Source organism: Athalia rosae, chromosome 6 (assembly GCF_917208135.1).
Source record: "Athalia rosae chromosome 6, iyAthRosa1.1, whole genome shotgun sequence".
NCBI classification, from domain to species: Eukaryota; Metazoa; Arthropoda; class Insecta; order Hymenoptera; family Athaliidae; genus Athalia; species Athalia rosae.
The window spans coordinates 10053619-10074188 of record NC_064031.1 but is presented as its reverse complement, the minus strand read 5'-3'; the positions used below and the strand labels follow the sequence as shown (position 1 = coordinate 10074188).

The 20570-nt window shown below is 40.8% G+C and overlaps 6 protein-coding genes and 1 long non-coding RNA gene across 14 annotated transcripts; 2 read left to right on the top strand and 5 right to left on the bottom strand.

Annotated features, from left to right (window-relative positions):
* Positions 1-7: 7 nt before the first annotated feature.
* LOC105688873 (E3 ubiquitin-protein ligase Nedd-4) lies at positions 8-7047 on the bottom strand. Of its 4 annotated transcripts, none has more exons than XM_012405500.3 (15): positions 6423-6583; positions 4959-5159; positions 4692-4852; positions 4358-4541; positions 4156-4274; positions 3929-4064; positions 3553-3702; positions 3231-3281; positions 2821-3145; positions 2678-2736; positions 2515-2580; positions 2197-2426; positions 2008-2129; positions 1283-1922; positions 8-1223 (listed from the first exon to the last, which is right to left on the bottom strand). In XM_012405500.3, the coding sequence occupies exons 1-15, from the start codon at positions 6579-6581 to the stop codon at positions 1121-1123; spliced, it is 2706 nt and encodes a 901-aa protein (XP_012260923.2). In that variant the 5' UTR covers positions 6582-6583; the 3' UTR covers positions 8-1120. The 4 variants fall into 4 exon arrangements, with proteins under 4 accessions (XP_012260923.2, XP_012260924.2, XP_012260925.2 ...); XM_012405501.3 differs by lacking the exon at positions 6423-6583 and adding an exon at positions 5574-5743; XM_012405502.3 differs by lacking the exon at positions 3553-3702 and having other exon boundaries at positions 6423-7047.
* A 648-nt stretch (positions 7048-7695) lies between these two features.
* Positions 7696-11809, bottom strand: LOC105688886 (enhancer of mRNA-decapping protein 3). 2 transcript variants are annotated; one of them, XM_020853940.2, is made up of 7 exons: positions 11525-11809; positions 11098-11264; positions 10783-11033; positions 10528-10673; positions 10178-10438; positions 9470-10096; positions 7696-9382 (listed from the first exon to the last, which is right to left on the bottom strand). In XM_020853940.2, exons 2-6 carry the CDS (start codon positions 11253-11255, stop codon positions 9503-9505), a joined length of 1410 nt encoding a protein of 469 aa, XP_020709599.1. In that variant the 5' UTR covers positions 11256-11264; positions 11525-11809; the 3' UTR covers positions 7696-9382; positions 9470-9502. The 2 variants fall into 2 exon arrangements, with proteins under 2 accessions (XP_020709599.1, XP_048512957.1); XM_048657000.1 differs by having other exon boundaries at positions 7696-10096.
* Positions 11810-11943: 134 nt separating this feature from the next.
* On the bottom strand, positions 11944-13081 carry LOC110117166 (mitochondrial import inner membrane translocase subunit Tim10). 3 transcript variants are annotated; one of them, XM_048657007.1, is made up of 2 exons: positions 12940-13081; positions 11944-12686 (listed from the first exon to the last, which is right to left on the bottom strand). In XM_048657007.1, the coding sequence occupies exon 2, from the start codon at positions 12507-12509 to the stop codon at positions 12219-12221; it is 291 nt and encodes a 96-aa protein (XP_048512964.1). In that variant the 5' UTR covers positions 12510-12686; positions 12940-13081; the 3' UTR covers positions 11944-12218. The 3 variants fall into 3 exon arrangements, with proteins under 3 accessions (XP_048512964.1, XP_048512962.1, XP_048512963.1); XM_048657005.1 differs by having other exon boundaries at positions 11944-12691; positions 12936-13075; XM_048657006.1 differs by having other exon boundaries at positions 12932-13064.
* Positions 13082-13143: 62 nt separating this feature from the next.
* On the top strand, positions 13144-15347 carry LOC105688815 (regulator of chromosome condensation). The gene is made up of 6 exons (XM_012405366.3): positions 13144-13293; positions 13404-13547; positions 13738-14117; positions 14199-14565; positions 14641-14913; positions 14993-15347. Coding segments are annotated over exons 1-6 (1341 nt in total). The 5' UTR covers positions 13144-13292; the 3' UTR covers positions 15169-15347.
* LOC125501389 lies at positions 15083-15526 on the bottom strand. Its single transcript, XR_007278948.1, has 2 exons — positions 15386-15526; positions 15083-15297 (listed from the first exon to the last, which is right to left on the bottom strand). It is a non-coding gene; the product is annotated as an uncharacterized LOC125501389 (long non-coding RNA).
* Positions 15527-15605: 79 nt separating this feature from the next.
* LOC105688897 (DNA-binding protein RFXANK-like) lies at positions 15606-17690 on the top strand. 2 transcript variants are annotated; one of them, XM_020853966.2, is made up of 6 exons: positions 15606-15838; positions 16132-16421; positions 16554-16686; positions 16798-17018; positions 17101-17248; positions 17354-17690. In XM_020853966.2, the coding sequence occupies exons 2-6, from the start codon at positions 16149-16151 to the stop codon at positions 17467-17469; spliced, it is 891 nt and encodes a 296-aa protein (XP_020709625.2). In that variant the 5' UTR covers positions 15606-15838; positions 16132-16148; the 3' UTR covers positions 17470-17690. The 2 variants fall into 2 exon arrangements, with proteins under 2 accessions (XP_020709625.2, XP_012260957.2); XM_012405534.3 differs by having other exon boundaries at positions 15608-15838; positions 16129-16421.
* Positions 17691-17896: 206 nt separating this feature from the next.
* Positions 17897-20520, bottom strand: LOC105688896 (coatomer subunit delta). Its single transcript, XM_012405533.3, has 8 exons — positions 20338-20520; positions 20053-20092; positions 19740-19963; positions 19287-19663; positions 19036-19206; positions 18653-18966; positions 18242-18558; positions 17897-18154 (listed from the first exon to the last, which is right to left on the bottom strand). Exons 1-8 carry the CDS (start codon positions 20338-20340, stop codon positions 18065-18067), a joined length of 1536 nt encoding a protein of 511 aa, XP_012260956.2. The 5' UTR covers positions 20341-20520; the 3' UTR covers positions 17897-18064.
* Positions 20521-20570: the final 50 nt, after the last annotated feature.

Below are 20570 nucleotides of genomic sequence, written 5' to 3'. Positions count from 1 at the left end.
TTATATATATGTATGTTAGTATTAAGATTTATTTTATCTTGTTGTTAATTACAAGTTCGAGAATCTGAACTTTACGAGCCACTAATATTATACAACCATTTAGGATAATGATGTTCAAACGTATCGATCTTTAATTTTGTTTTTTTTATTTATGGCCACACGTAACCGGAACTTTTTTTCTTATGTTGAAGATAATGACCGATACACGTTTGACATTTCTATTGAAAATTAACGGGAAGTCCGAAAAATACGTGTGTTCAAAAGAAATAGGATAAAATCTGACGGTCATAAATGAGTAGACTCGCTTTGATTTTCTCATGCATTCATTCACTGTTCATTCGCATACCATTCATTCACTCGTATTCTCATTTCCTTCATTAAGCAATTGAAGTAACACGTTGAGTCGTTACTCTCCTGACGTCAATACATCTCGGAATAGTGCCGATGCGTTTTATGTGTAATGGAATATTCACTTAACTCGAGATTCAGCTGCAACATGCTTGTTGTACGATTATAAACGTGGAATGGAGTGATTCAGTTTTCCGTTATCCAAACGACATATGTACAGGCATTGAAAATTGAGGAGAAAAAAAAAATTGCAATACTAGTTTTTCGTTATAACGATGATTAACAAATAGCCCTAGTAGTAAAAGTTAGAGAGTACTACTGCGTAGTAGCATTTGGAGAGACAAGTTTGCATTATTTTTTCTTTTGTTTTTCATTGGAGGAATTTTTTTCTCTAAAGAAGTATCACATCCGTTCTACGATTAATGAACTATGCTCAGTATATTACTCGCGATGATAAGTTGAGCCCAAAGATTCAGGATTTTTATGAATCGGGCTTACCTATAATTCAGTTCGACGGTGTTAGTACCCAATCATGGTGTGAAGTCAAAATTGAGCCATGGCCGGAGTATCGTACAACAGCTAATAGTTTCAGCTAAGAAATCAAGTGATAAAATTAATATAACTACACGCCGGTACACACTTACTCTATCCTTTAGCATCCGGAGATCCAGGCAGGCGCACACACCTCACAGCATACATTATAATATATACACACACATTATAGTACAGCGGCGGTAAAACCACGGAGTAGAGCCGCAAGCAAAGCCCCTTGCTAATCGACTCCAGCAAATCCCTGCGAACCCTCGATTGCCTTCACCAGTTTGTCTCTAAGCTGTTGGTAGCTCTCGTACGGTGGCAGATCTATTCGATTAAAACTGAAAAAACAAAACAATCAGACAGAATGTTTTGAGACTATACTGCAAAGTATTCTTACCATGTATGAGCTCTCGGGTAGTTGTCAGGTGTTCCCCACTTTTCTATGGTGAAGAGTTGCGGTCCGTTGCTACCGTATAGCTCCTTGAACCCATTCATAGGAACCCGAGATGTCCCTGTGACGAATTGTAGAAGTCTGGCCCGCATCTCATTACTGAAGGATAGAACTACCCTCCAGAACCACTGTACCGTTATGTGATTTGCATGATAATCGCCTTTATATAGCGTGTTTTGTTTCCAGTCCTTAACGTCGATGTGCTGTATTCCACACATGAGAAGTTCTAGCTCATGTTCATCGAATATTTTTACCAGCGTCAATGGCACCAGTGCATTAAATCCCTCTAAAAAGGCATTCATCTGTTCCTGAACTCGAGAAACAAACCTCCACTGTATCACGGAGCTGATGTACTCGTCCTTGTTTTCATCGATCAGTGGGATATTGGCCCCATTTGGCTTTAGTTCGCGTTGTGAAGTGTGCCCAAAGCTGTCTTCATCCACACAAAAGGTCAGTTCTAGCTCACTCGGATCATTCTCTTTTATCCACAACAGGGAATTGTAGTACTCTGAGTCAACGCTTTCCATGTCCTTCAAATCGATCGTTTTGCTCAACATCATTTTGTAGAAAGGTCGGATGAAAAAGGCTAGGCAATACAGGACGAATTTACAGTTAAAAATTTGCGTGACCTGAATACTGGTCAAATGTGGAGTTACATGAAATATATTTACCATCCAATAGTTTCCCGTGATAAACAGCCATTCCAGCAATACGTCCGATAAATTTAAAGTAGTTTAAGTGCTCTTCGTTACAGACCCCGGAGAATGGATTGATTTGAAGTGTGTAATTATCCCTGCAATACGATATCGGGAAAAGTAAGCTAACGGTTCAAGATACTGGGGTTCAACGCTTATACTTACATAGCAGAATATTCGAATAGGCCATAATACGGATTAAACATTTCTTTGGAGAGTAAGAAAAACCATTCTCTTGCCAGGCCGCCGTAATCCAAGCCAACCTCTCCTTCAAATTCAACCCAAAGCTTAGTCTTTAGTATTTCTAATCTGTTAACGGAGCTTATGATGCGGTAGGAATCCTCTAAAATATTCGTTCGTCTTACTTTGATTTCGAACTTGTTAGGTACGTTATTCTGGAAACATATGGTAGCAGATGTTAGTGTATGCCCTGCACAAAAAGACGAGTTCATGAAATACCATCGCCTCAGATATGCTACTTACTGGTTTCCTCAACTGTGATTTCAGGTATTCATATTTCCGTTTGTAATCTCTAGAATAGGGAACTGCCTAGAAGAGAAAATATGCAAATAGGAAATTAGATCAGAGATACGAAAGTGGGAAATCAAATAAATAAATAAGAAAGTATCCGTTTCGGCAAACTTACAGGCCCAGCTATCTGTGGGTTAGACATTCTCGGATCCTCCCATTGCGTGGTTCTTGTATCTTGGGAGGTAGAGAAAAAAAAGAAAACAATCAAATTATTCCTCTTAACTTTGAGACAACGAATGATTGTTCTGAGTTACTGACTGTGGTCGATGAAAAATATGCGTCCATCAGTGTGTACCCTTTCTTCCCATCCCTCTGGAAGTGGACCGAGCTGATCGAGATCGCTCTTTGGTGTAGCAGATGGGGCATTATGGCTAGGCATAGAACTAGCCCTCCCTGTCCTCGGATCCACCCATGTCGTAGCTCTTTCATTGTGATCTATGAAGAACATTCTACCATTGGGCGCTAACTGCATGCTCCAACCAGGAGGCAATCCCTCCCCATTTGGTGTTTGAGAAGCAGCTGCGCCTGTCGCAGGAGCCGCGGCTGTAGCTGGAGTTGTAGCTGGTGTTGTCGGCCCATCAATCTGAAAAAGGATGTACAATCCCGATCAAATACCTTGAATATTACATATAAAAACATCAATATGCCAAATTATGAGCATCGCATACCTGTTCAGAGGATCGCCTCGATCCAGCTGGGCTATCGATATTATCTTCACTCTGCGAACAAAAAGTAGAACGAAGGGTTGGTAGGGAAGTGTAAAAAATATTGGGATTGCTACATTGTGACAACGTCAAGAAATAAAACATTTTGCTCATGTGCTTGCGTACAAGCAAAGACATATTCGAGCAATGTACACAGCTGACATGCGTTTTCTTTGTTCTGAGCAGTAATTACATGAATACACATAATTACGAAGCAGTAGGGATGAAAGTAGCCTGCGGGCCATGGTTTGGCTGGGAGGTGCAGCTATGAGTGAATATCGAATACCTGATCATCCGACTCGCCAAGGTACCCGTGCTGATCAACAGAGCGACTAGAATCTGAAGACGCATCGCCAATCACTCTCTCCCCATCATCTCTGCCCTCATCATCATTTGGCTGAGTGCTTTCGTCATCCTCCCGAGAGATACCACCGTCCTTACACATACATGCACAATTTGCTACACACCGCATGCCGTATTTATGAATAACCCAATTAACCCATGAAACCCCAGACCACTTTCTCTTAGCAATAACAATATTAATGACAAACCACAGTCTGTTCAGAGGAAATTGTGGTGTATTAATCACTGATTGTCTTTGATCGCTTATTTTATCAGGCAAAATTATTCACAGTACAAATGATAGGTGTTAGGTGTATTACCTGATTAAGACCAGAGCTCCTATTGTGCCTATTCTCTGCATCATCCACGCTGATGTGAAATCGTCTTTGGAACTCTGTGGTTGCTGTGTCCAAGTTTCGTTGCTCTTGCGTTACACCACCTGTTGGTGCTTGGTTCCTAAACAATCCAAGCCAGCATGGGATTAAAATCCTCGTCCCTTTACCATTGTAAGAATAGTTCATAAACTGCAATTACTAAACAAACATACAAAACTGTTGGCCGCTCCCACTGCGTGAATCTAGCTATGTGATTAACATAATACGTTCTTCCGTTCGCGTCTTGCCTCTCTTCCCACCCAGGTGGCAAAGGTCCATTTACTAGTACCGTCTGAAATGGACGAATTAGCGCAATTGAAAAAGCTTACAAGCCTTTGGTCTCAGAACTGATAAAGACAAGGCGCATTAGACAACCTGAGCAGGTTGTTCAACTGGACTGTCATTTGAGGTAGGGGTAGGTTGATCCAGCAGTTCCCAGCCACCAGAATCAGTTGCTGTTTCCCCTTCGCCGCTGCTACTTTCCCCTGTTGGGTCCGAAATGTACGCATGATACACTTCTAGGGTACCTCTAACCCGTGATCGCTGACTGGAATGATTGCTAGGCCGGGTTGTTGAGTATTATTGATTTAGTATTGTGAATCATTTTGCATAAGATAATAGGAAAATTGGCTCAGGTCTCGATTTCAAAGCAGTTTCAAGATTAACTTTAAGCTGAGCAAACGCAAAAGGTGCACAGTTTGATACTTACCTACGTGGTCTAAGTATATATTGCTTTGCAGGAATGACACGGCCCTCTTGCTCTCTCGGTAGATTAATCAAAGTGAGCTCTACCATCCCAAGAAAATCATCCCTGGTCAATCTATTCTCATCGAAAACCTGCAGAATCAGTTTGTGTTCCGCTGGTTTTACCTGTGCATTTTATACGATGGATTTGGTTTTAATATGAAAATTTAGTCACCAACATTTCGTGATGCGTCTGTTGCAGTAATTTAACTACAAGTTGATCGATACTCACCCTGAATATGAATTCCTCTTCCCAAACAGGGTTCAAGGTTTTCTTTTTGGTCCTGGTAAGAACAGAGTCCACGTGTCCATCTCCATTGATCTTGTTTAAATCAACCCTGACATAGGGATCGCTGGCACCAAATATGTCTTTTTTTGCAAGTGAATGACCCGCTATCACCTTGAGTCTCAGCTTGTTCGTTGCCTCATCCGCCTAGATGAATGTACGGTATGTTAGAAAAATAAAAACCAAGAATAGGAAATCAACCTTGCAACGCAATTCCTCACAGTAATTAACATTTTTCTTCACGTCACTACGACATCATTTATTAATTAATCGAGCAAGTGAGATCAGAGTGAAGCCCGAAAATATATTGAAAAACTTAACAATTAAAATACGGGAGGGTAAGAGAGGAAAGGATTATCACTGCTAAGGAGACCCGGTCTGCCTTGTGGGCGTATCATTTGATAAGACCTTGGAATTAACAAGATACAGGCTGAGGAAATGAGGCTTTGATCGGGTAACGCGCACCTCGTAACCCTGAGACCCTGAAACTTGGTGCGATGTGGTGAAAAACCAACCTACCACACCACTTGTCAGAACTGTCAGATATCGCGTGAAACTCACCCCGTCGACGCCGGTCGTCGGACTATATCCGTAGACATGTTCCTCTGCCATTAACAACACGTGGAATCAAATCTTCCCGAATCGTCAGAAAAACAATTTATCTTAACACGAATTATTATAACTTATTATCCATCAAGAAGCCTGTTCCGTATTATCCCCACTCTAGACTTTGGGCTGCGGTAGGCTCAGGTAGGCCCACTAAAAAAGTGCTGCCATCTCAAAGTAATCGAGCTTCAAATGCTTCAAACTAGCTTTCACAATTACCCGCTCGGGTACCGCGAATATTCGAATCCCTTCGATAAGCAAACGGAACTATTTGCATTCATTTTTTGTCTTTTTTTATTACATCAATCAACAATGTTATTCTTGATGCAACTACCAGTAACGAACAGAGGGCCAGTTATTGATATTTTACAAAGAGAAGGTCGCTTCTCGTAGAATTTCGTGTCTTTGGCAGGGACAAATGTTCAGTCGAGGTGGAGACTTCAATTCTCCCAAACGGGATAGACGAGGTGCATATGATAATGTTTATGCGTATGTACGGTACGTACAGTAACCGTTACGTCCAGGTATAGCAATGGCAATAGCAGGTTACGTTATGTATTGCAATTGCCTATTTTACGATACATTGCAATACCGATGTACGATAGCGATGAATACCCTTACAATTCTCCTATAGATAACACAAAAAATGAACGTATCACCCGCTCACTGATAAGACCATGCAAATCTTCCGCCCGTTGCTGAATCATCTTCGGCGTCAAATATCATGCCTATGTACTATGCATGTACTCGAAATATCTGATTATAAATTCACAAATGATAGAAATAACTCAGAGCTATCCTTACCGTTGGTTCAAAAAGGGAGAGTCTGGCAGTTCGAGATGCGAGAGCCGCGCGGTCCTGCGATGCTGGAGAATGACGCCGTGCCCCCCATGTGTTCGCCCTTCTTCTTGGAGGCACTGGCTCGATTCCCGCGTAGATCGGGTACGTCAAGGTTGCTGGCATTTTCCAAAAAATCTGCAGCGGTATATATTAACCGAGACAACGATGCGGCTCTTGAACCCACAGCTATGCACCTCTTCTCATTTACTCGACGATATTCTTATTTTGCCTAAAGTAATCACCTACTTCACAGTTATCAACTTCAACGACGTACTTGTCACATGGCATCCACAGCACGAAAATAATACCACATATGAGGTTTCACTTTTTTACATATCATCGAACGAGGCACTTATCTATCTTACTTGTTTCTCGTCGACTCGCGTAGGGCGAATCGTATGACTTATGAGTAGAATAGTCAGCCGCCAAACAATTTAACATACTAATGCTACGTACGTGTATACGAGGTCGTGATTTCCAGGTTTACTATATTATTATACTAAACTTGTTTGAATTATATATGTACACGCGTGTATGGGTATGTACTTTTACGTAGATAATGCATGGATCGATCGTAGTTGCACCTGCACGTAAAAACGGACGTTTTCTGGTCCATATCGCGAGATCTGTTATTGGAAATTCAACACGGTGTACATACCTAAGTGAAAGACAATAAGAGATCACCCCCACGACAGTGTTTAATTTATCGCAATAAGAAATGTATATGCATATGTTGTCTGTATATATTTCTTAAATTGCTGTCACTTTTATATACGCCTTATGATACTGTGGAGCGATAAGAGACGTGCAGCGAGACAGTCGGGCTAATTTATAAATCAAAACCTGATAACCGTCGCGCCTTCATGGACAGAATCAAACGAGATAACGTATGCGCGTTGTATGTTCGCACCGCTCACAGTAGACGGTCGGATGGTAATGTAATAAGAAAATTTAGCCCACCGGCTACTGGGTATCTTCTCGCAATTTCAACTATTTACATGTACCATTAATGCATAAGTATGTAATAAGTTCAAATTTTTTCATGGATAAAGCAACGTTTCAATTTCAAGCTTTCAAGTTTTTCTTCTTTCCTTTTCTGTATAATTTTTCTTCTACCCCCTTCTCATTTTTGTAGATCGCAATAGAATTCGATAAACAATATAATCCTTAACTGTCCTCGTCAACCACGCGCGATACCAATCGAACAACTGATGTAGGTATACAAGATATAACATAATTGATATGCAGTAATTTATTCTATAGTCGTTCCATGGACGTACTTACATACCTACATAGATATATAAGATTCTATTCAGGTCACGTTCTGTAGCCGACTATACTTCCTGGCGACTTCGTTCTGCCCCGTGCCTCAATATTATCACTTTTTACTTGTATAATCCAGCGATCGTTTCCACCCCCGCAATATCAAATCCACGATGGTTTGTGGGTATTAACCATAAGTATACCATGTACACGATGATTATTCATTGAAAATCAATGTTGTTTTGTATTACAAGTAAACATGGTATATTGTTTTGTATACCTCTACAAGGTAAAGTATACATATACCTATACCTTTTCACCTATATCCGACTATTTCTTAAGTCTGGTGTGTTCATATACATACATGGGTGTATTTTAGCGTCTTACAATCTGCCATTATTTATTTCGGCGTATAAAAAAAACACACACAATGAATTAGGTTGTTATATATACGTATATGTATGTGCACATGCATGCTATTATGGAATAATGTTGCGGATTTTCGATCTCATCTTACCGGTTTAAACATTGATAATAGTCACAGTAATATTAATGTTAGTAATAATAGCAACAATATTAATAATAAAAATGATAATCATAATTATAATGAATGATGATGACGATAACGATGATAATTAAATAATACGACTGTACAATTGTAGACAATCAACGTTATTATAGTTGATATATCAGCCCAATATTTTTGTCAACAGACTATATAGTTAAACATACTTTAATATACAACCGTTTGTATAAAATATAAATAAATTAATTGCAATGATAATGATTGTAATCAGAGTTATTCCATCCAGAACCTGGGTAGTGAATCATGGATATTTTTATAAAAATTCGTACACAGGGCGCTTATCGAACGAAAATTATAACCACTTATTACTCTCTCCAGGACATCGATCACACATTTATTCAATTAGAGTGCAATAATGGTTCACTTCGAATCACGATTTTAATTGAAACGAGCCGACAAATTCATTTAGGGTTTCAGAGACGCTGTTTCAGGACGAATTTTATACCGTCATTGTTAGTAAATTGGATATTTGGAAAAATGACAATGTGGCGATGTCAATATCAACCTAAACTTTGAATTGGTAAAAATCAAAAACTCTGTAGTTGTACTATCCACGGCCAACGACTAGAGGTTATTCATGGACAAAAATGGCAATACAGAGTAGCGATTGATAATAATTTACAAATTTTTTAACATTAGATATAAGCATTGCCTGCCGGTGCAAAAATGCAAGTAAGAAAACATAGTTAATTTAATATATACCCTAATAAAAATTATTTCAATATTGAATAATTACCTAATTACGCCTATCGTAAAAACGCCTCATGCTCGAAATTAGGATAAGCTCGCGTTATGCAAATACATATTCAACTAGCCTAATAATAAAACTTGAACTATATTGGGTGATTATGCTGTTCGATTGATCGCTGAGAGCCCGTTGAGCAACGTTTACTCTCCTAAAAATATATCAACTTTTCAATGAAAAAATCTGAATGAAAATTGACGTTGCTTTACAAGGAAATAAATTACCTATACCTCTTGTAACACAGCCCGAATAATTCTGTTTTCATACAATATCCCGTTTCACGAAACGACCATATGATATTTCATTGATAATTGTCCAAGCTCCAGGAAGCTATAGTAAAGAGACAGAGAACAGAACATTGGTATATTTGAAAAAAGCAGAGTACCTTGTTTCAGAAATAGTTTTGGCCTAAGGCACCTTGACGGAAGTGACGAACGTCATGGGAATCTGCTAGGAGCTATTGGAATGAAGAGGAATAACAAACTTCGGCCCGAAGGGAGATCGGTAGGTTATTCCGACGTCTGAAAAAACCTTTGCAGGCAAAGCCAGATTACAAAGATACAATCTTCCATTGTCGGCACTGTGAGAAAGAGGTAGGCCACCCAGAAGGCTGAATTTAGTGATAATTCCAGGGGTACCAGCAGATGGGGGCTCGATCGCCAGGACTGGGGCTCTGTTGTTATTCGCCCATGTTGCTGCAGAGGTCACAGTTCGCGGAGAACCTTCTTCGCCCAGTGCAACGAGTATGAGGTCTGTAACTGCTGGAAGATTTTTGCATCGTGTCTCAACTCTGTTCCCCGAAAGCCGATACAAGGAAAGCTCTTGGAGTAGGAAAACGTCTTCTGAATTTTCAACGTAAACGACAGTCTTAACGCCATGGCTTGACAGTTGGCGGGCGCAATTTACTCCTGCAGCTCCAGACCTGTGAGGGCCGCAAAGAGCGACTACTGTCGGCCACTGGTGCGCGTTATTGGGATTCAATCTGTGTCCACCACCCAATAACTGAAGAATAATTTCAGCCCCTGCGCGACCTAGCAGCTCCACCTGATGTAATTGGTATCGATTAAGTACGGATTAAATGAACAAACGTATGAATATAGAAAGGAGTTGTATGAGAACAATTACCCGGCGATCCCAGCTGATTCCTAATCGATCTGCAGCCCCGATCAGCTGACGATGTAGTTCGACAGTGATGCTCGGAATGACTAGACCATCATCGGTTACATATTCACGATCATCTGCGGAGGGCACGACGATTTGTCGGAACGCTGTGGGCTCAGATTCTATTACGTTTTCGTCGTGGCGGTATTTTGGTACGCTTCCTCTGTTATTTTCCGACTGTCGGACGATATCTGGCTTCAGTGAATTTATTTCTTGCCAAACAGCCTGTAAAAGTTGTAATGGGTAATTCAATCAAAAGCGCACGTAAATAAGGTGGTGGCTGTACAAAGGTCTAAAGAGACCCCCAAAATTACCTCCTTGTTAAATAAAGCAAGATTCTTTTCGAAGTCAAAGTCTTGTTCCATAGACTTGTCGACGGGAGTCCCAAAAGCTTGTTCATCCCTTTCTTGCCATCTTTGTCGCTGAGAATTTCTTTTCTGGTTCTTAGTACTTGTTTCTCCTGTGAAATGCAATGAGGACTTAATGTACGGACGAATGAATCTTGCTCAGACTTGACACAGTAATATGAATATGTTTGGAAATAATTATTTTTACTTTTTCATTCTTACCGAGATTAATTTTGCCATTAGACGGAGGTTCTGAGTGTGACTGAATAGATTCTAGTGGCTTTCTTGGATTTGATTGTTGCTGGACTTCAGCATTGGGTATCACCAGAGGAGGAATACATTCGGAAACAGATCGGCCAGCTCTTTTGGCGATGGGTCGCCTCACAGTTACTTTGCTCGAAGTTTGTACATTGCTTTGAGTTTCAACAGCTTCTTCGGTAGAGATTATTTCTATGTGGAGTATATCCTTGGCCCTAAGGAATTTGAAAATTAATGACGTAGAACACATTTGCACTGAGTAAAAAGTACAAGACTTACGAAAGAATAACTTGAGGTGAAGGGTAGGGTACTCCGTTGCGAAATGTCTTTGTCAGGGTGACGGTCTGCTCGTTAAGATCAACAATTTGACCCTGGTAGGTTCCCAGGGTTTCGTCACATTTCACAGAGACCGTGCATCCTAAGAATTGTCCAGACATATTTGTTGCCTGAAAGAAAGAGAGAATGAAATAAACGCTAACACATATGTTTACATGAAATTTGTAACTCAAAGTTACTGTTACCCAGGTAGACTGAGGAGAAAGTCACTATTAATAGAATTACAAAAACAAGCCCTAAATTTGAAAGAAAATTTTTATTGCAGTGAAAAACGTTATACAGAGCTTACCGCGTTGCGGTGCTGTTGAAAGACGTAAAAGTATGATATACAAGTATGTATAAAAGCATATCAGCTGGGCACCGAGCTCACCTGAAGAGTAAAAATGCGTCCTTTTTCTTTCGGCTCCCTAGGTGTCACGGTAGGATCCAATCAAAGTGTACATAAACAAAATAAAATACCGCACAGCTAAATAGAAGTCTACAGGTTAAAAGACTACCATCATTTCGCGACTGCTCACTAGTGCTCACTGCTCTGTTGTAATTGGTGAATATGTACGTATCTTAATCCTATGAATACCATACAACTCTCTCTATGCGCCAAGGTGGGAACCAATAGTTAGGGGATAAGTTATTAATTTTATAGCATCAGTGGGCAGTAGAGGAAACGGTAACGGCAGAGAACTACTTATCTCAGGTTCTTACCGACTTGCTTTCCACGGTCTACAATTTAATTCCGAAGAATTATAAAGATAGTTTAGATTTGTCTACAACATATGATAACCTTTCATCATCAGTAACATTTTGTTTTTTATTAACATGATCATTGTGTCATCAATTATTAGACTAGGTAATTAACAAAGCTGTAGTCACGATTAAACAAATTATGGTTTTTGCTGAAAGAGAACTACACAACTCTGAAGCGCAGAAATTAGCAAATCCATGTGCAAAGTTCAAGTGAGCCATGGAAAACCAAATATATAAATATAAAATCCCAGAAATTAAGTCACTATGGAAACTACTATTAGGTCAAAGGACCGGGTGATATATTGTTCTGAGATGTAAGATTAGCCAGCATTAGACTGCTCTGCAATTTTTCGTTTCATAAAATCTTCATCTTGCATTGAAATCTGTGTGAGCTTCTTGCCGATTCTCTCATGGACATCAAGATACTTGGCAATGCACCGATCCAAACATATAGATTCACCTTTGCCAAGTTCTGGCTCAGAGTACTTCGGAGGAATGCACTTTCTGTGGCAGGCAGATGTCATGCGGTTGTACATGTCAGTCATGATCTCTATCTCCAAATCTTGAACCAGTTTCAATTTTTCCTCGTCAAGCTGTGGTATACCGGCCATTGCTGATGAATATTTTGAAACACAACTTGCTTAGCACCTCAACTGCTCGATGTAATCAATCCGGTTATTCGTAATTTGAGTTTTGTACACGTTCTCTTGCTTTCATGGTCTCATAACGCTTACTTTCGATGGATCGTTTTGATACTACAAATGCGTACAGTCCCCCAGCTACGACAACTGCCCTGAAATGAAACATGCGATTTTAACCGTTCTCAATGAGCTAAATATTGCTTCTACTTAACAATCGGCGGTACAAAATGTTTAGTCGGTTGTAGTGAAGGTTAGGTAATTTGATTTTACAATGATAGAAAAATGAATGAAAAGAAGGATGAAACGATAGTGATCTAGAATTTTGCACGACGTTTAATTTATACATTTAGAGTTATACGCTTCAGAATGTGTTAAGCCGCCGATGTACCTACCTACCTACCATCCAATACTGATTTTCGCCACCTTGGTTAATGCCATGTCGTTCAGACACTAAAATGGTACCAACAAATTCAGAGCTATAATTCGTTACCGGTGCCACGGTGTAGATGTTTCCGCAAGTAAAAAAAGCCCGCCGCGCTTTACGGCGTGGCGCTGGTTGAACTCGAGTGTTTGAACAAGTATGCCACTATAGGTAGATATAATCTCTGAACGCATTCAATCGTGAACGCATTTCAACCCTATTCCGGCATTGCAAGTTTTGGCGCGAAAGTTGGCCAGAGATATCCGTTGACTAAACTAGTGTTGAATTTGAGATAAAAGTGCGATTCTTCGATACCGAAAGACACGTTTTAAAGTATGTATAGCACGAGTGATATATGTGCGAGTAGTTTAATACGTAGTTTGTCGACCTTCGATTTCTTTACGGAGAAAGTTTCTACGATCCTAACCCTTAAATTTATCCAGTGCCTAGGAAAGCAACAAAACGGCGCGCCCAACCCTCTTCCCCGGCCGACCGGTCATCATCACCGGCTGTTCAACCTCCAGCATCGTACGCAGCCCCCCGGGCATCGAGTCCCAAAGCGCCGAAGCGAATAAAAAATGAAAATGGCAAGTTTTACGATTGTTTTAATTTTTTTTTTACTCGGTTCGTTGAACTGCAATCCGGCTATTCTAACCTATAGAGAATTTGGAGCAATTACAATAATGGTTGATTGAAAACTTGGATCCTACTCCATATTAACTGACAAGTATACCTTTGTATGTATTTTCAAGTAACCCAAATTTTTTTATCTATTAGAATTTGCTCCAGCACCGGATCTGCGAGCTTCGGAAGAAGAAGGTGTGCTCCTCAGTGTTGGCCAGGGTGACGTAGGTCAGCTTGGCCTTGGGGAGGATGTGCTGGAGAAATCACGTCCTGCCGTGATTCCTCATTTTTCTGACATTGTCGGTATAGCGGCAGGTGGAATGCACAATGTGTGCTTAACTAAGAGCGGCAAATTATTGTCGTTCGGATGCAATGACGAGGGAGCTCTCGGCAGAGATACAAGCAAAGAGGGGTCAGAGTCCTTACCTGGGTTCGTTCAGCTTCCAGAAAAAGCGGTGCAAATAAGTGCTGGCGATTCACATTCAGCTGCTCTTCTTCATGATGGCAGAGTTTTTGCTTGGGGTTCTTTTAGAGTTGGTGGATATATTCCGAATATTACTATCATGCACCTTAAACTATGGACGAATGTTTAATCTCGTTATTCGCGCGAATAGGATTCACATGGAACAATGGGCCTTACGTCTGGTGGGAATGAACGAACTCCTGTCGAAATTCTACCAAATGTTAAAGTAGTCAAGATTGCGTCTGGATCAGACCACCTGGTTATGCTGACGGAAAAGGGTCACGTGTACACCTGTGGTTGCGCAGAGCAAGGCCAACTTGGAAGAATTTGTGCAAGGTCCACGGACAGATACAATCGCCATGGAATAAAACCTCTGCTCACCCCTGGGTTAGTGTCTTTTCACGCTTCAAAAAATCTAAAGTTTCAAGACATTTGGGCAGGATCGTGCTGTACATTTGCCAAAGAATATCATCGAGGAGATGTTTACGTATGCGGATTAAATAACTACCACCAAATTGGTAAGTTATTCCTGGTTTTGTTATAGATTATTCACTGAAGACGCACAACTTATCTTTGGGATTGTTGCATTTCAGGTCTCAATAGCCCTGAGCCTCATTTCTACCCCAAAGTTTCAAAAACATTTGGTGGCCGTGCTTGGAGACACATCAGCAGTGGCCTTCACCACACTGTTGCTCTTGATGAAACAGGACAGGTATACGTGCTAGGCAGAAAAGAATATGGTAGACTGGGCCTGGGCCCAGATTGCTCCGATGTCAAAGAACTCACCCCAGTCCCAGTGTTGCAGCCTTTCAAATGCCTAGACATCGCCACGGGTAGCGCTCAATCTTTTGCAGTCACAGATGCAGGTAAGCCAAATGACTGAATTAAAAAAAATTCGTAGGTTTGAAGTTCTAACAAATCTGATGCACGCTTGAAACTTTCCAGGAGATTTATATGCGTGGGGAATGGGCAGCAATGGACAGTTAGGCACAGGGGACGAAGAAGATGCTGAAGTTCCAACTCTAGTCGTTGGAAAACAACTCAAAGAAAAAAAAGTCCTGCGAGTAGCAGGCGGCGGTCAACACACACTGATCTTAGCAGTACCAAGTTCATCGAAATGATGTATCGTTTGGAATCCGTGGTCCGGTCTATCTCCGTCAACCCAATCGATCAGACTCGATCAATTATGTACACTCACTCACCATATTTTGAATCCCGTGATTGGAATATGTAACTTTGCAGATTTTAGGCTGAAAAATATTGACGGAGGTGACGACCATAATAAAAAACTTAAAAAACATATTCCAATGTTGTTCATTTCTGCATAATCACACGTACTTGCATGAAGTGTACTTGTAAAGAATGAGGCCGGGTTCGGAGATGTATTGTGGATCTTGATCTTCTAACAGAATTATTTCCCACCGTCTTCTCTGAAAAACTGACTGGGAAGCTAACTGGGCAACTTGATGTCAAAACAAAAACTCGCTCGGCAAAGTCACAGCCGACAACACTAGCGGTGTATTTCGAAGCTCACTCGAGCATGGACTCTCAAGAGATCACACCTGGTTTCGTTGTGGGATCATACGAAAGACAGCTGACCACGTCGCAGCGGCGATCGCCCTACTCTCGAATTGTATGGGGATTGAGGAGCATGATAAAAACAAGATAGAAAGTATTGGCACCGACCACTAGTGTGATTAGAAAATAGAAAGTGCGAAATGAATTTCTTTTGGAGGTTCGATTTAACTCTCGTTTAACTACGGGTTTCCTTGAACACCTTACTACAATCAGGTAAACTAACCGCTGCACAACGAGCGCAAATGAGTTCAGTCAGTTTATTTAATAACAAGAAAATAAGAATAATATAGTTTCGCGAGAATCACTTACCCTCCATAGTATTGCTGTCCTACTCACTCTTTTCAGGTGACTCCCACTTGGGATCTGCCACCAATCCCCCTTGTACTTGATGATTGTTGACTATCATTCTATCTTTCTCGCTTCACCGGTATCTGTCCATGATGATGTTCCAAGCCAATCACCTCTCGATTAGTACCTGTTAAAATTTATTTCTCATATTGAAGAAGAACAGCATCAATGGCCGATGGATTCTAACATACACTCAGAGTTGATACTGAAGACAGAGGACGAGGAGGTCGAAAGGAAAGACAAGGTAGAAGAGGAAGAGGAGCAGACAATTAAGGACGGAAGTAAATGTAAAAAGGAACCAGATCTGGGAATACTCCCAAGACCACTTGTCTGTAAACCTGAGAATATCAGTATCGATTGTAAGACAGAACCCATTGAGACAAAGTGGCACTGGGCACCAGGCGCTTGGCAGGATGCTACTAGAACCAGTGCCTTCCAACCATACAAGGTGCATGACTGCTTCTGGAGTACCATCCTTACTTTTTCTAAACTGGCTGCTCTTTTGTAAGAGAAAGCCTGTGAAACATTTGTACTAGAATGGTTTAACATAAAGAATTCATATCAAATTCATTTTTTACAGCCTCCAACTTTGCTAACCAACCTTCAGAGAGGCAATACTCAAACCGAGATTCCTCAGCTGTACGAAGGAAGCGGTGTCACATTTCATATCCTAGCAGGGCAAGGGGAACTTACTCCCAATGACGTGCAGCCAGGTACTTTCCAATGCTGTGTCTGTGACTATGACACGCAAAGAATAAGGACCTGAAATGATAGGATGCTTTTCTTGCTTCAACCCACTCAAAATTAGTTAATCATTTGAATAGGCACCGTTGACATCCCGGATGAGAAAGGATTAACAGGGCTGATGTGGGCAGCTGGATACGGACAACTGGGAAGTGCACGCCAACTACTTAATGCTGGAGCAGATAAAAACTATCGTGGCTTAGACGGAGAGACACCGCTACACCTGGCAGCAGCATATGGGCACCACGATTTAGTCAAATTACTTCTGAACAATGGTTCACAACCCGATCCAAGTGATGATGTAATTTAAAATTTCATTACTTAACGCTAGAATTGAGTTACTGACTTGAAGTTTCGTTTGTCATAGCTTAACTATCTTTCAGGAAGGAAATACGCCTCTAATATACGGTGCTCAAGGAGATCATCCTCATGTATGTCACGAACTCCTTTCTAGGGGTGCTGACATAACACATAGAAACATACACAATGTTACTGCATACCAAGCAGCACTGTCAAACAATGCAACTACAGGTGAGAGACATTTTGTATGACATTGTAACTCATTATTGACTTGTTAATAACATATTTCAGTCAACATTGGGATTTGTTCAATATTTTGTCATTTTTACATAACAGCAAAAGCAGTCATCGAAAACTACCTCATGCACGAACTGATGAGTTTACCATCAGACATATCAAACTTTTGTGACCTACTTTCCAATGAAAAGGGAGTCAAGCTCGACCCGAAGTGAGTAACGTTTCAACTGGAATGATTGCTTTCTTCATTAAAAGCCATTCACTATGTGGACAATGCATCGTGCAGCATTGCCTATTCCTAAACTAAGTTTAAGAATATTAAAGTAATGTCTCCCAACTAGTTACCAATAATTTTTTGTCAATTGATTATTGTATCTTCATTTTCTTTGTAGTTTATGGTAATTTATTAAAATGTATATCGTGACTGTATAAGGAATTTCTTATCGAATATGAAAATCATTTATTTCACAAATACTATACTCCACACTGCATTGAAGCACAACACCCTTTTGCAAGAGGGTGAATAATTTCCTTCTCATGACAGAGAACACTTTAATTAATTATCTGATTACTTTTTTTCCTGGATAAACGATTGCAATTAAGCTAAATAATTCGATAAAAAAAAGAAATAGTATTAAAAAATAAGATGGAGAATCTTGCCTCTCATCAAAGGCTGAGGCATAGTTTTATTGGTTTGTACATGCGCGAGAAAATATCGCATCGATGCGAAAAGTGATTCAATCATCGTACTCTGTTTTGCTTACCTTTTTCTTGATTAATGACCTATACATTAGGTATGTGTTCACTGCTCTAAACTATTTCATAATTCTCGGTGAAGAACACTGTATCTACGGAATGCTTGACAGGGCTATCGTCCTCGACCAAGAGTACTTCGTTGACCTAGAGAAGAGTACAAGGTGTTTCTTTATTCAGCAAATGCTACTCGGCGTTTTAGGCACATAATGTAGAGAATTACCCATTTCTTACCTTAATATTTGCATACGGAGTTTTCGAAGAGAAAGAGATTTGAAGGGGGAAGAAATCTGCAGGGGTAGCTGATTGGACGGAGAACTCCATGGATCCAGACTTAGTCGAGGAGTCGACCAAAGGCAATGACCATACCAGGATATTTCTTCGTGCTTCATGTGTATATTGTCCATCGCATTCTCCCACAACTGGGTTGCCTCCTATTGGTAGAGGAATGTTTATTTGAACGTCACTCAGCTCAAGATTATCTTGTTCTAATTCATATTCGATGTTCACGTCACAGCCACCCTCCCCGTTCTCAAATGGCCAACAATTTACTAGAAGAAAAATAATATATTCATGTGAGATATTGAATCACTACATATTAGCTTGGGTGGGATTTGATAAGAGGCTGCAAACAACTGAGCTTACTAGAAATAGGTAGAGCAGATTCTTCTTGAGCTTGCAAGCGCCACTTTAATACCCCAACGTCCGTGTTCAGGGGGAAAGGTTTTCCAGGGTTCTTGAGTCCTATCTGGCCACGAGTCCTGAACAGTTCTTTGTCAACGTTGGGATGTGTCTGCAGCTGGACTCCACGTGTATCTTTGTTTTCCAGCTGTACGCGAATGCAGCCCCATTTCTCATCTGAGATATGTAGAGTAACTAGTCCGTAGAGTTCCAAATGTTGAACTCCTCCATCACGACCCACACGAACGATCAAGCGCTCTTCTTGTCTCAAGTGCACCCTCGAGTAATTACATTCAGACATGAGCCGTGTGTCAGGATTGTTACTACGATAATGAGTAAAAACTTACGGCTCTGTGTTGATGATTTGTGGAGATACGTGAGAGGCTTTGACTCCCACGGGTGCAAGTAGTGGAGTACTAACGTTTTCACCTTCCTCCTTAAGTTGGTCCACAAAAGAGTCAACATCGCGTGATTTCCCAGAGAGTTTCATGGCACGTGGACCTGATGATACTGGTTTTCTATGAATAGGTACAATAGTTCATATAGAGAAAAATCTATATCTTGAAAATCTGAGCTCAAGAAATGGTGAGGTACGTACTGTGGCGCTGTGTATGCAGGTTTCACAGGCTCTGGCACAAAATTGGCAGAATCGCCGACAGTCGGAGTCGATGTAAAGCCGTAACCACCTCCAAATCCAGGCCCCTTGATTCCTCCTTTTTTGTTGGCTTCCATTCTTTGCCTCTGGAGTTCTTTGGACTTTTCCCTCATTTTGTTCTTTGCCTCTCGCTCCTGGGTTAACCTTACTGCTTGGTATACTTTTTCTTCATGGGAATCCATCTCTACAAAAGTTCTAATCTGTGCCAAATTTACACTCTCTCTGTAACCCAGGGCAACAATTTCGTCAAATGCAAATATCAGATTGAAAGCATTGTCCGCTATTTCCAGCTCCTCCATCGATTTACAGTACTCTGGAATCTTCAAATTTAAGGATACAAATGTGAGAACTATTTGAAGATTAATTATCAACACCTAATAGCAGAACTTAGCCTACCACTCTGGCAAAAAGTCTGAGTGTTTCCAGATCTTCAAGAATATTGCTAGCCTTCGTTGTGATTAGCAGCATGTAGAGTTTTTCAAGGGGCTGATAAACATATCGCACAGATTCAGTCTCAACGAATGTATGCTGCTTTCCAGTACTCATTAACTTGGGAAATGCAGCGAGCAGACCCTCTATCCTTGCTTTTGTCATCTCCACAAATTGGCGAGAGATGATAGCTAAAGAGGAATCACATTATGATCACCTATGACAGTACGTAACAAGAAGACCTGTATGTCAACGGAGCTATTTTCTCTGAGTTACTTACTCTTGCCCGCTTTTGTGCATACGGCAGCAGCGATGAGTACCTGGAACATGTGGCATGACGCATCTCAGGAGCGAGTAACATCAAGTCAAAAAATCTAACTATTTGAAAATTGTCGATTTCTGAAAATATGATGGGCGAGGGGGTATGGCAGTCGACAATTTGACAACTACGGGTGGGAGTAGGTCGCGATAGGAATCCACAGATCGATGATTCTGCGATGGTATGATGTTCAAAAGATTCGACAGTGATTGCTTGTGTATAAGATGATATTCCTGCAAGACTCACCATTCTGAACAACGGTTTCTCAGCGCCTTGAAGTCGAAATTAATCTTGAATTACAGATGTGTAAGGCGACGTTTGATATCCTGGCAACTATATTCCATTCCACATTACACAAAACACGTACCACGTACACGTATTCCGTATCCTACACAGCGAATCGTCAATCAAGTGCCACGCTTGCCAACGACTGCCAAAATGAAGGAACTTGTCGGACCGCCAACACCACTGAGCCAACA

What these genes read in the sequence shown, in the direction of transcription:
- LOC105688896 (XM_012405533.3), bottom strand. An exon ending in CCTGCATACACAGCGCCACA is followed by an intron (nt 19,207 to 19,286) that starts GTACGTACCTCA and finishes ACCTATTCATAG; the next exon opens with AAAACCAGTATCATCAGGTC. An exon ending in CTCCGTATGCAAATATTAAG is followed by an intron (nt 18,155 to 18,241) that starts GTAAGAAATGGG and finishes ACTCTTCTCTAG; the next exon opens with GTCAACGAAGTACTCTTGGT.
- LOC105688873 (XM_012405500.3), bottom strand. Translation starts at nt 6,581, where the DNA reads ATGCCAGCAACCTTGACGTACCCGATCTACGCGGGAATCGAGCCAGTG. An exon ending in TTGGCGAGTCGGATGATCAG is followed by an intron (nt 3,282 to 3,552) that starts GTATTCGATATT and finishes TTTTGTTCGCAG; the next exon opens with AGTGAAGATAATATCGATAG. An exon ending in CTATTCGAATATTCTGCTAT is followed by an intron (nt 2,130 to 2,196) that starts GTAAGTATAAGC and finishes ATCGTATTGCAG; the next exon opens with GGATAATTACACACTTCAAA.
- LOC110117166 (XM_048657007.1), bottom strand. Translation starts at nt 12,509, where the DNA reads ATGGCCGGTATACCACAGCTTGACGAGGAAAAATTGAAACTGGTTCAA.
- LOC105688897 (XM_020853966.2), top strand. Translation starts at nt 16,149, where the DNA reads ATGGATTCTAACATACACTCAGAGTTGATACTGAAGACAGAGGACGAG. An exon ending in GTGCCTTCCAACCATACAAG is followed by an intron (nt 16,422 to 16,553) that starts GTGCATGACTGC and finishes CATTTTTTACAG; the next exon opens with CCTCCAACTTTGCTAACCAA. An exon ending in GTCAAACAATGCAACTACAG is followed by an intron (nt 17,249 to 17,353) that starts GTGAGAGACATT and finishes TTTACATAACAG; the next exon opens with CAAAAGCAGTCATCGAAAAC.
- LOC105688815 (XM_012405366.3), top strand. An exon ending in GCGAATAAAAAATGAAAATG is followed by an intron (nt 13,548 to 13,737) that starts GCAAGTTTTACG and finishes TTTATCTATTAG; the next exon opens with AATTTGCTCCAGCACCGGAT. An exon ending in AAATAACTACCACCAAATTG is followed by an intron (nt 14,566 to 14,640) that starts GTAAGTTATTCC and finishes GTTGCATTTCAG; the next exon opens with GTCTCAATAGCCCTGAGCCT.
- LOC105688886 (XM_048657000.1), bottom strand. Translation starts at nt 11,255, where the DNA reads ATGTCTGGACAATTCTTAGGATGCACGGTCTCTGTGAAATGTGACGAA. An exon ending in TTGCTTTATTTAACAAGGAG is followed by an intron (nt 10,439 to 10,527) that starts GTAATTTTGGGG and finishes CAACTTTTACAG; the next exon opens with GCTGTTTGGCAAGAAATAAA. An exon ending in GAATCAGCTGGGATCGCCGG is followed by an intron (nt 10,097 to 10,177) that starts GTAATTGTTCTC and finishes CAATTACATCAG; the next exon opens with GTGGAGCTGCTAGGTCGCGC.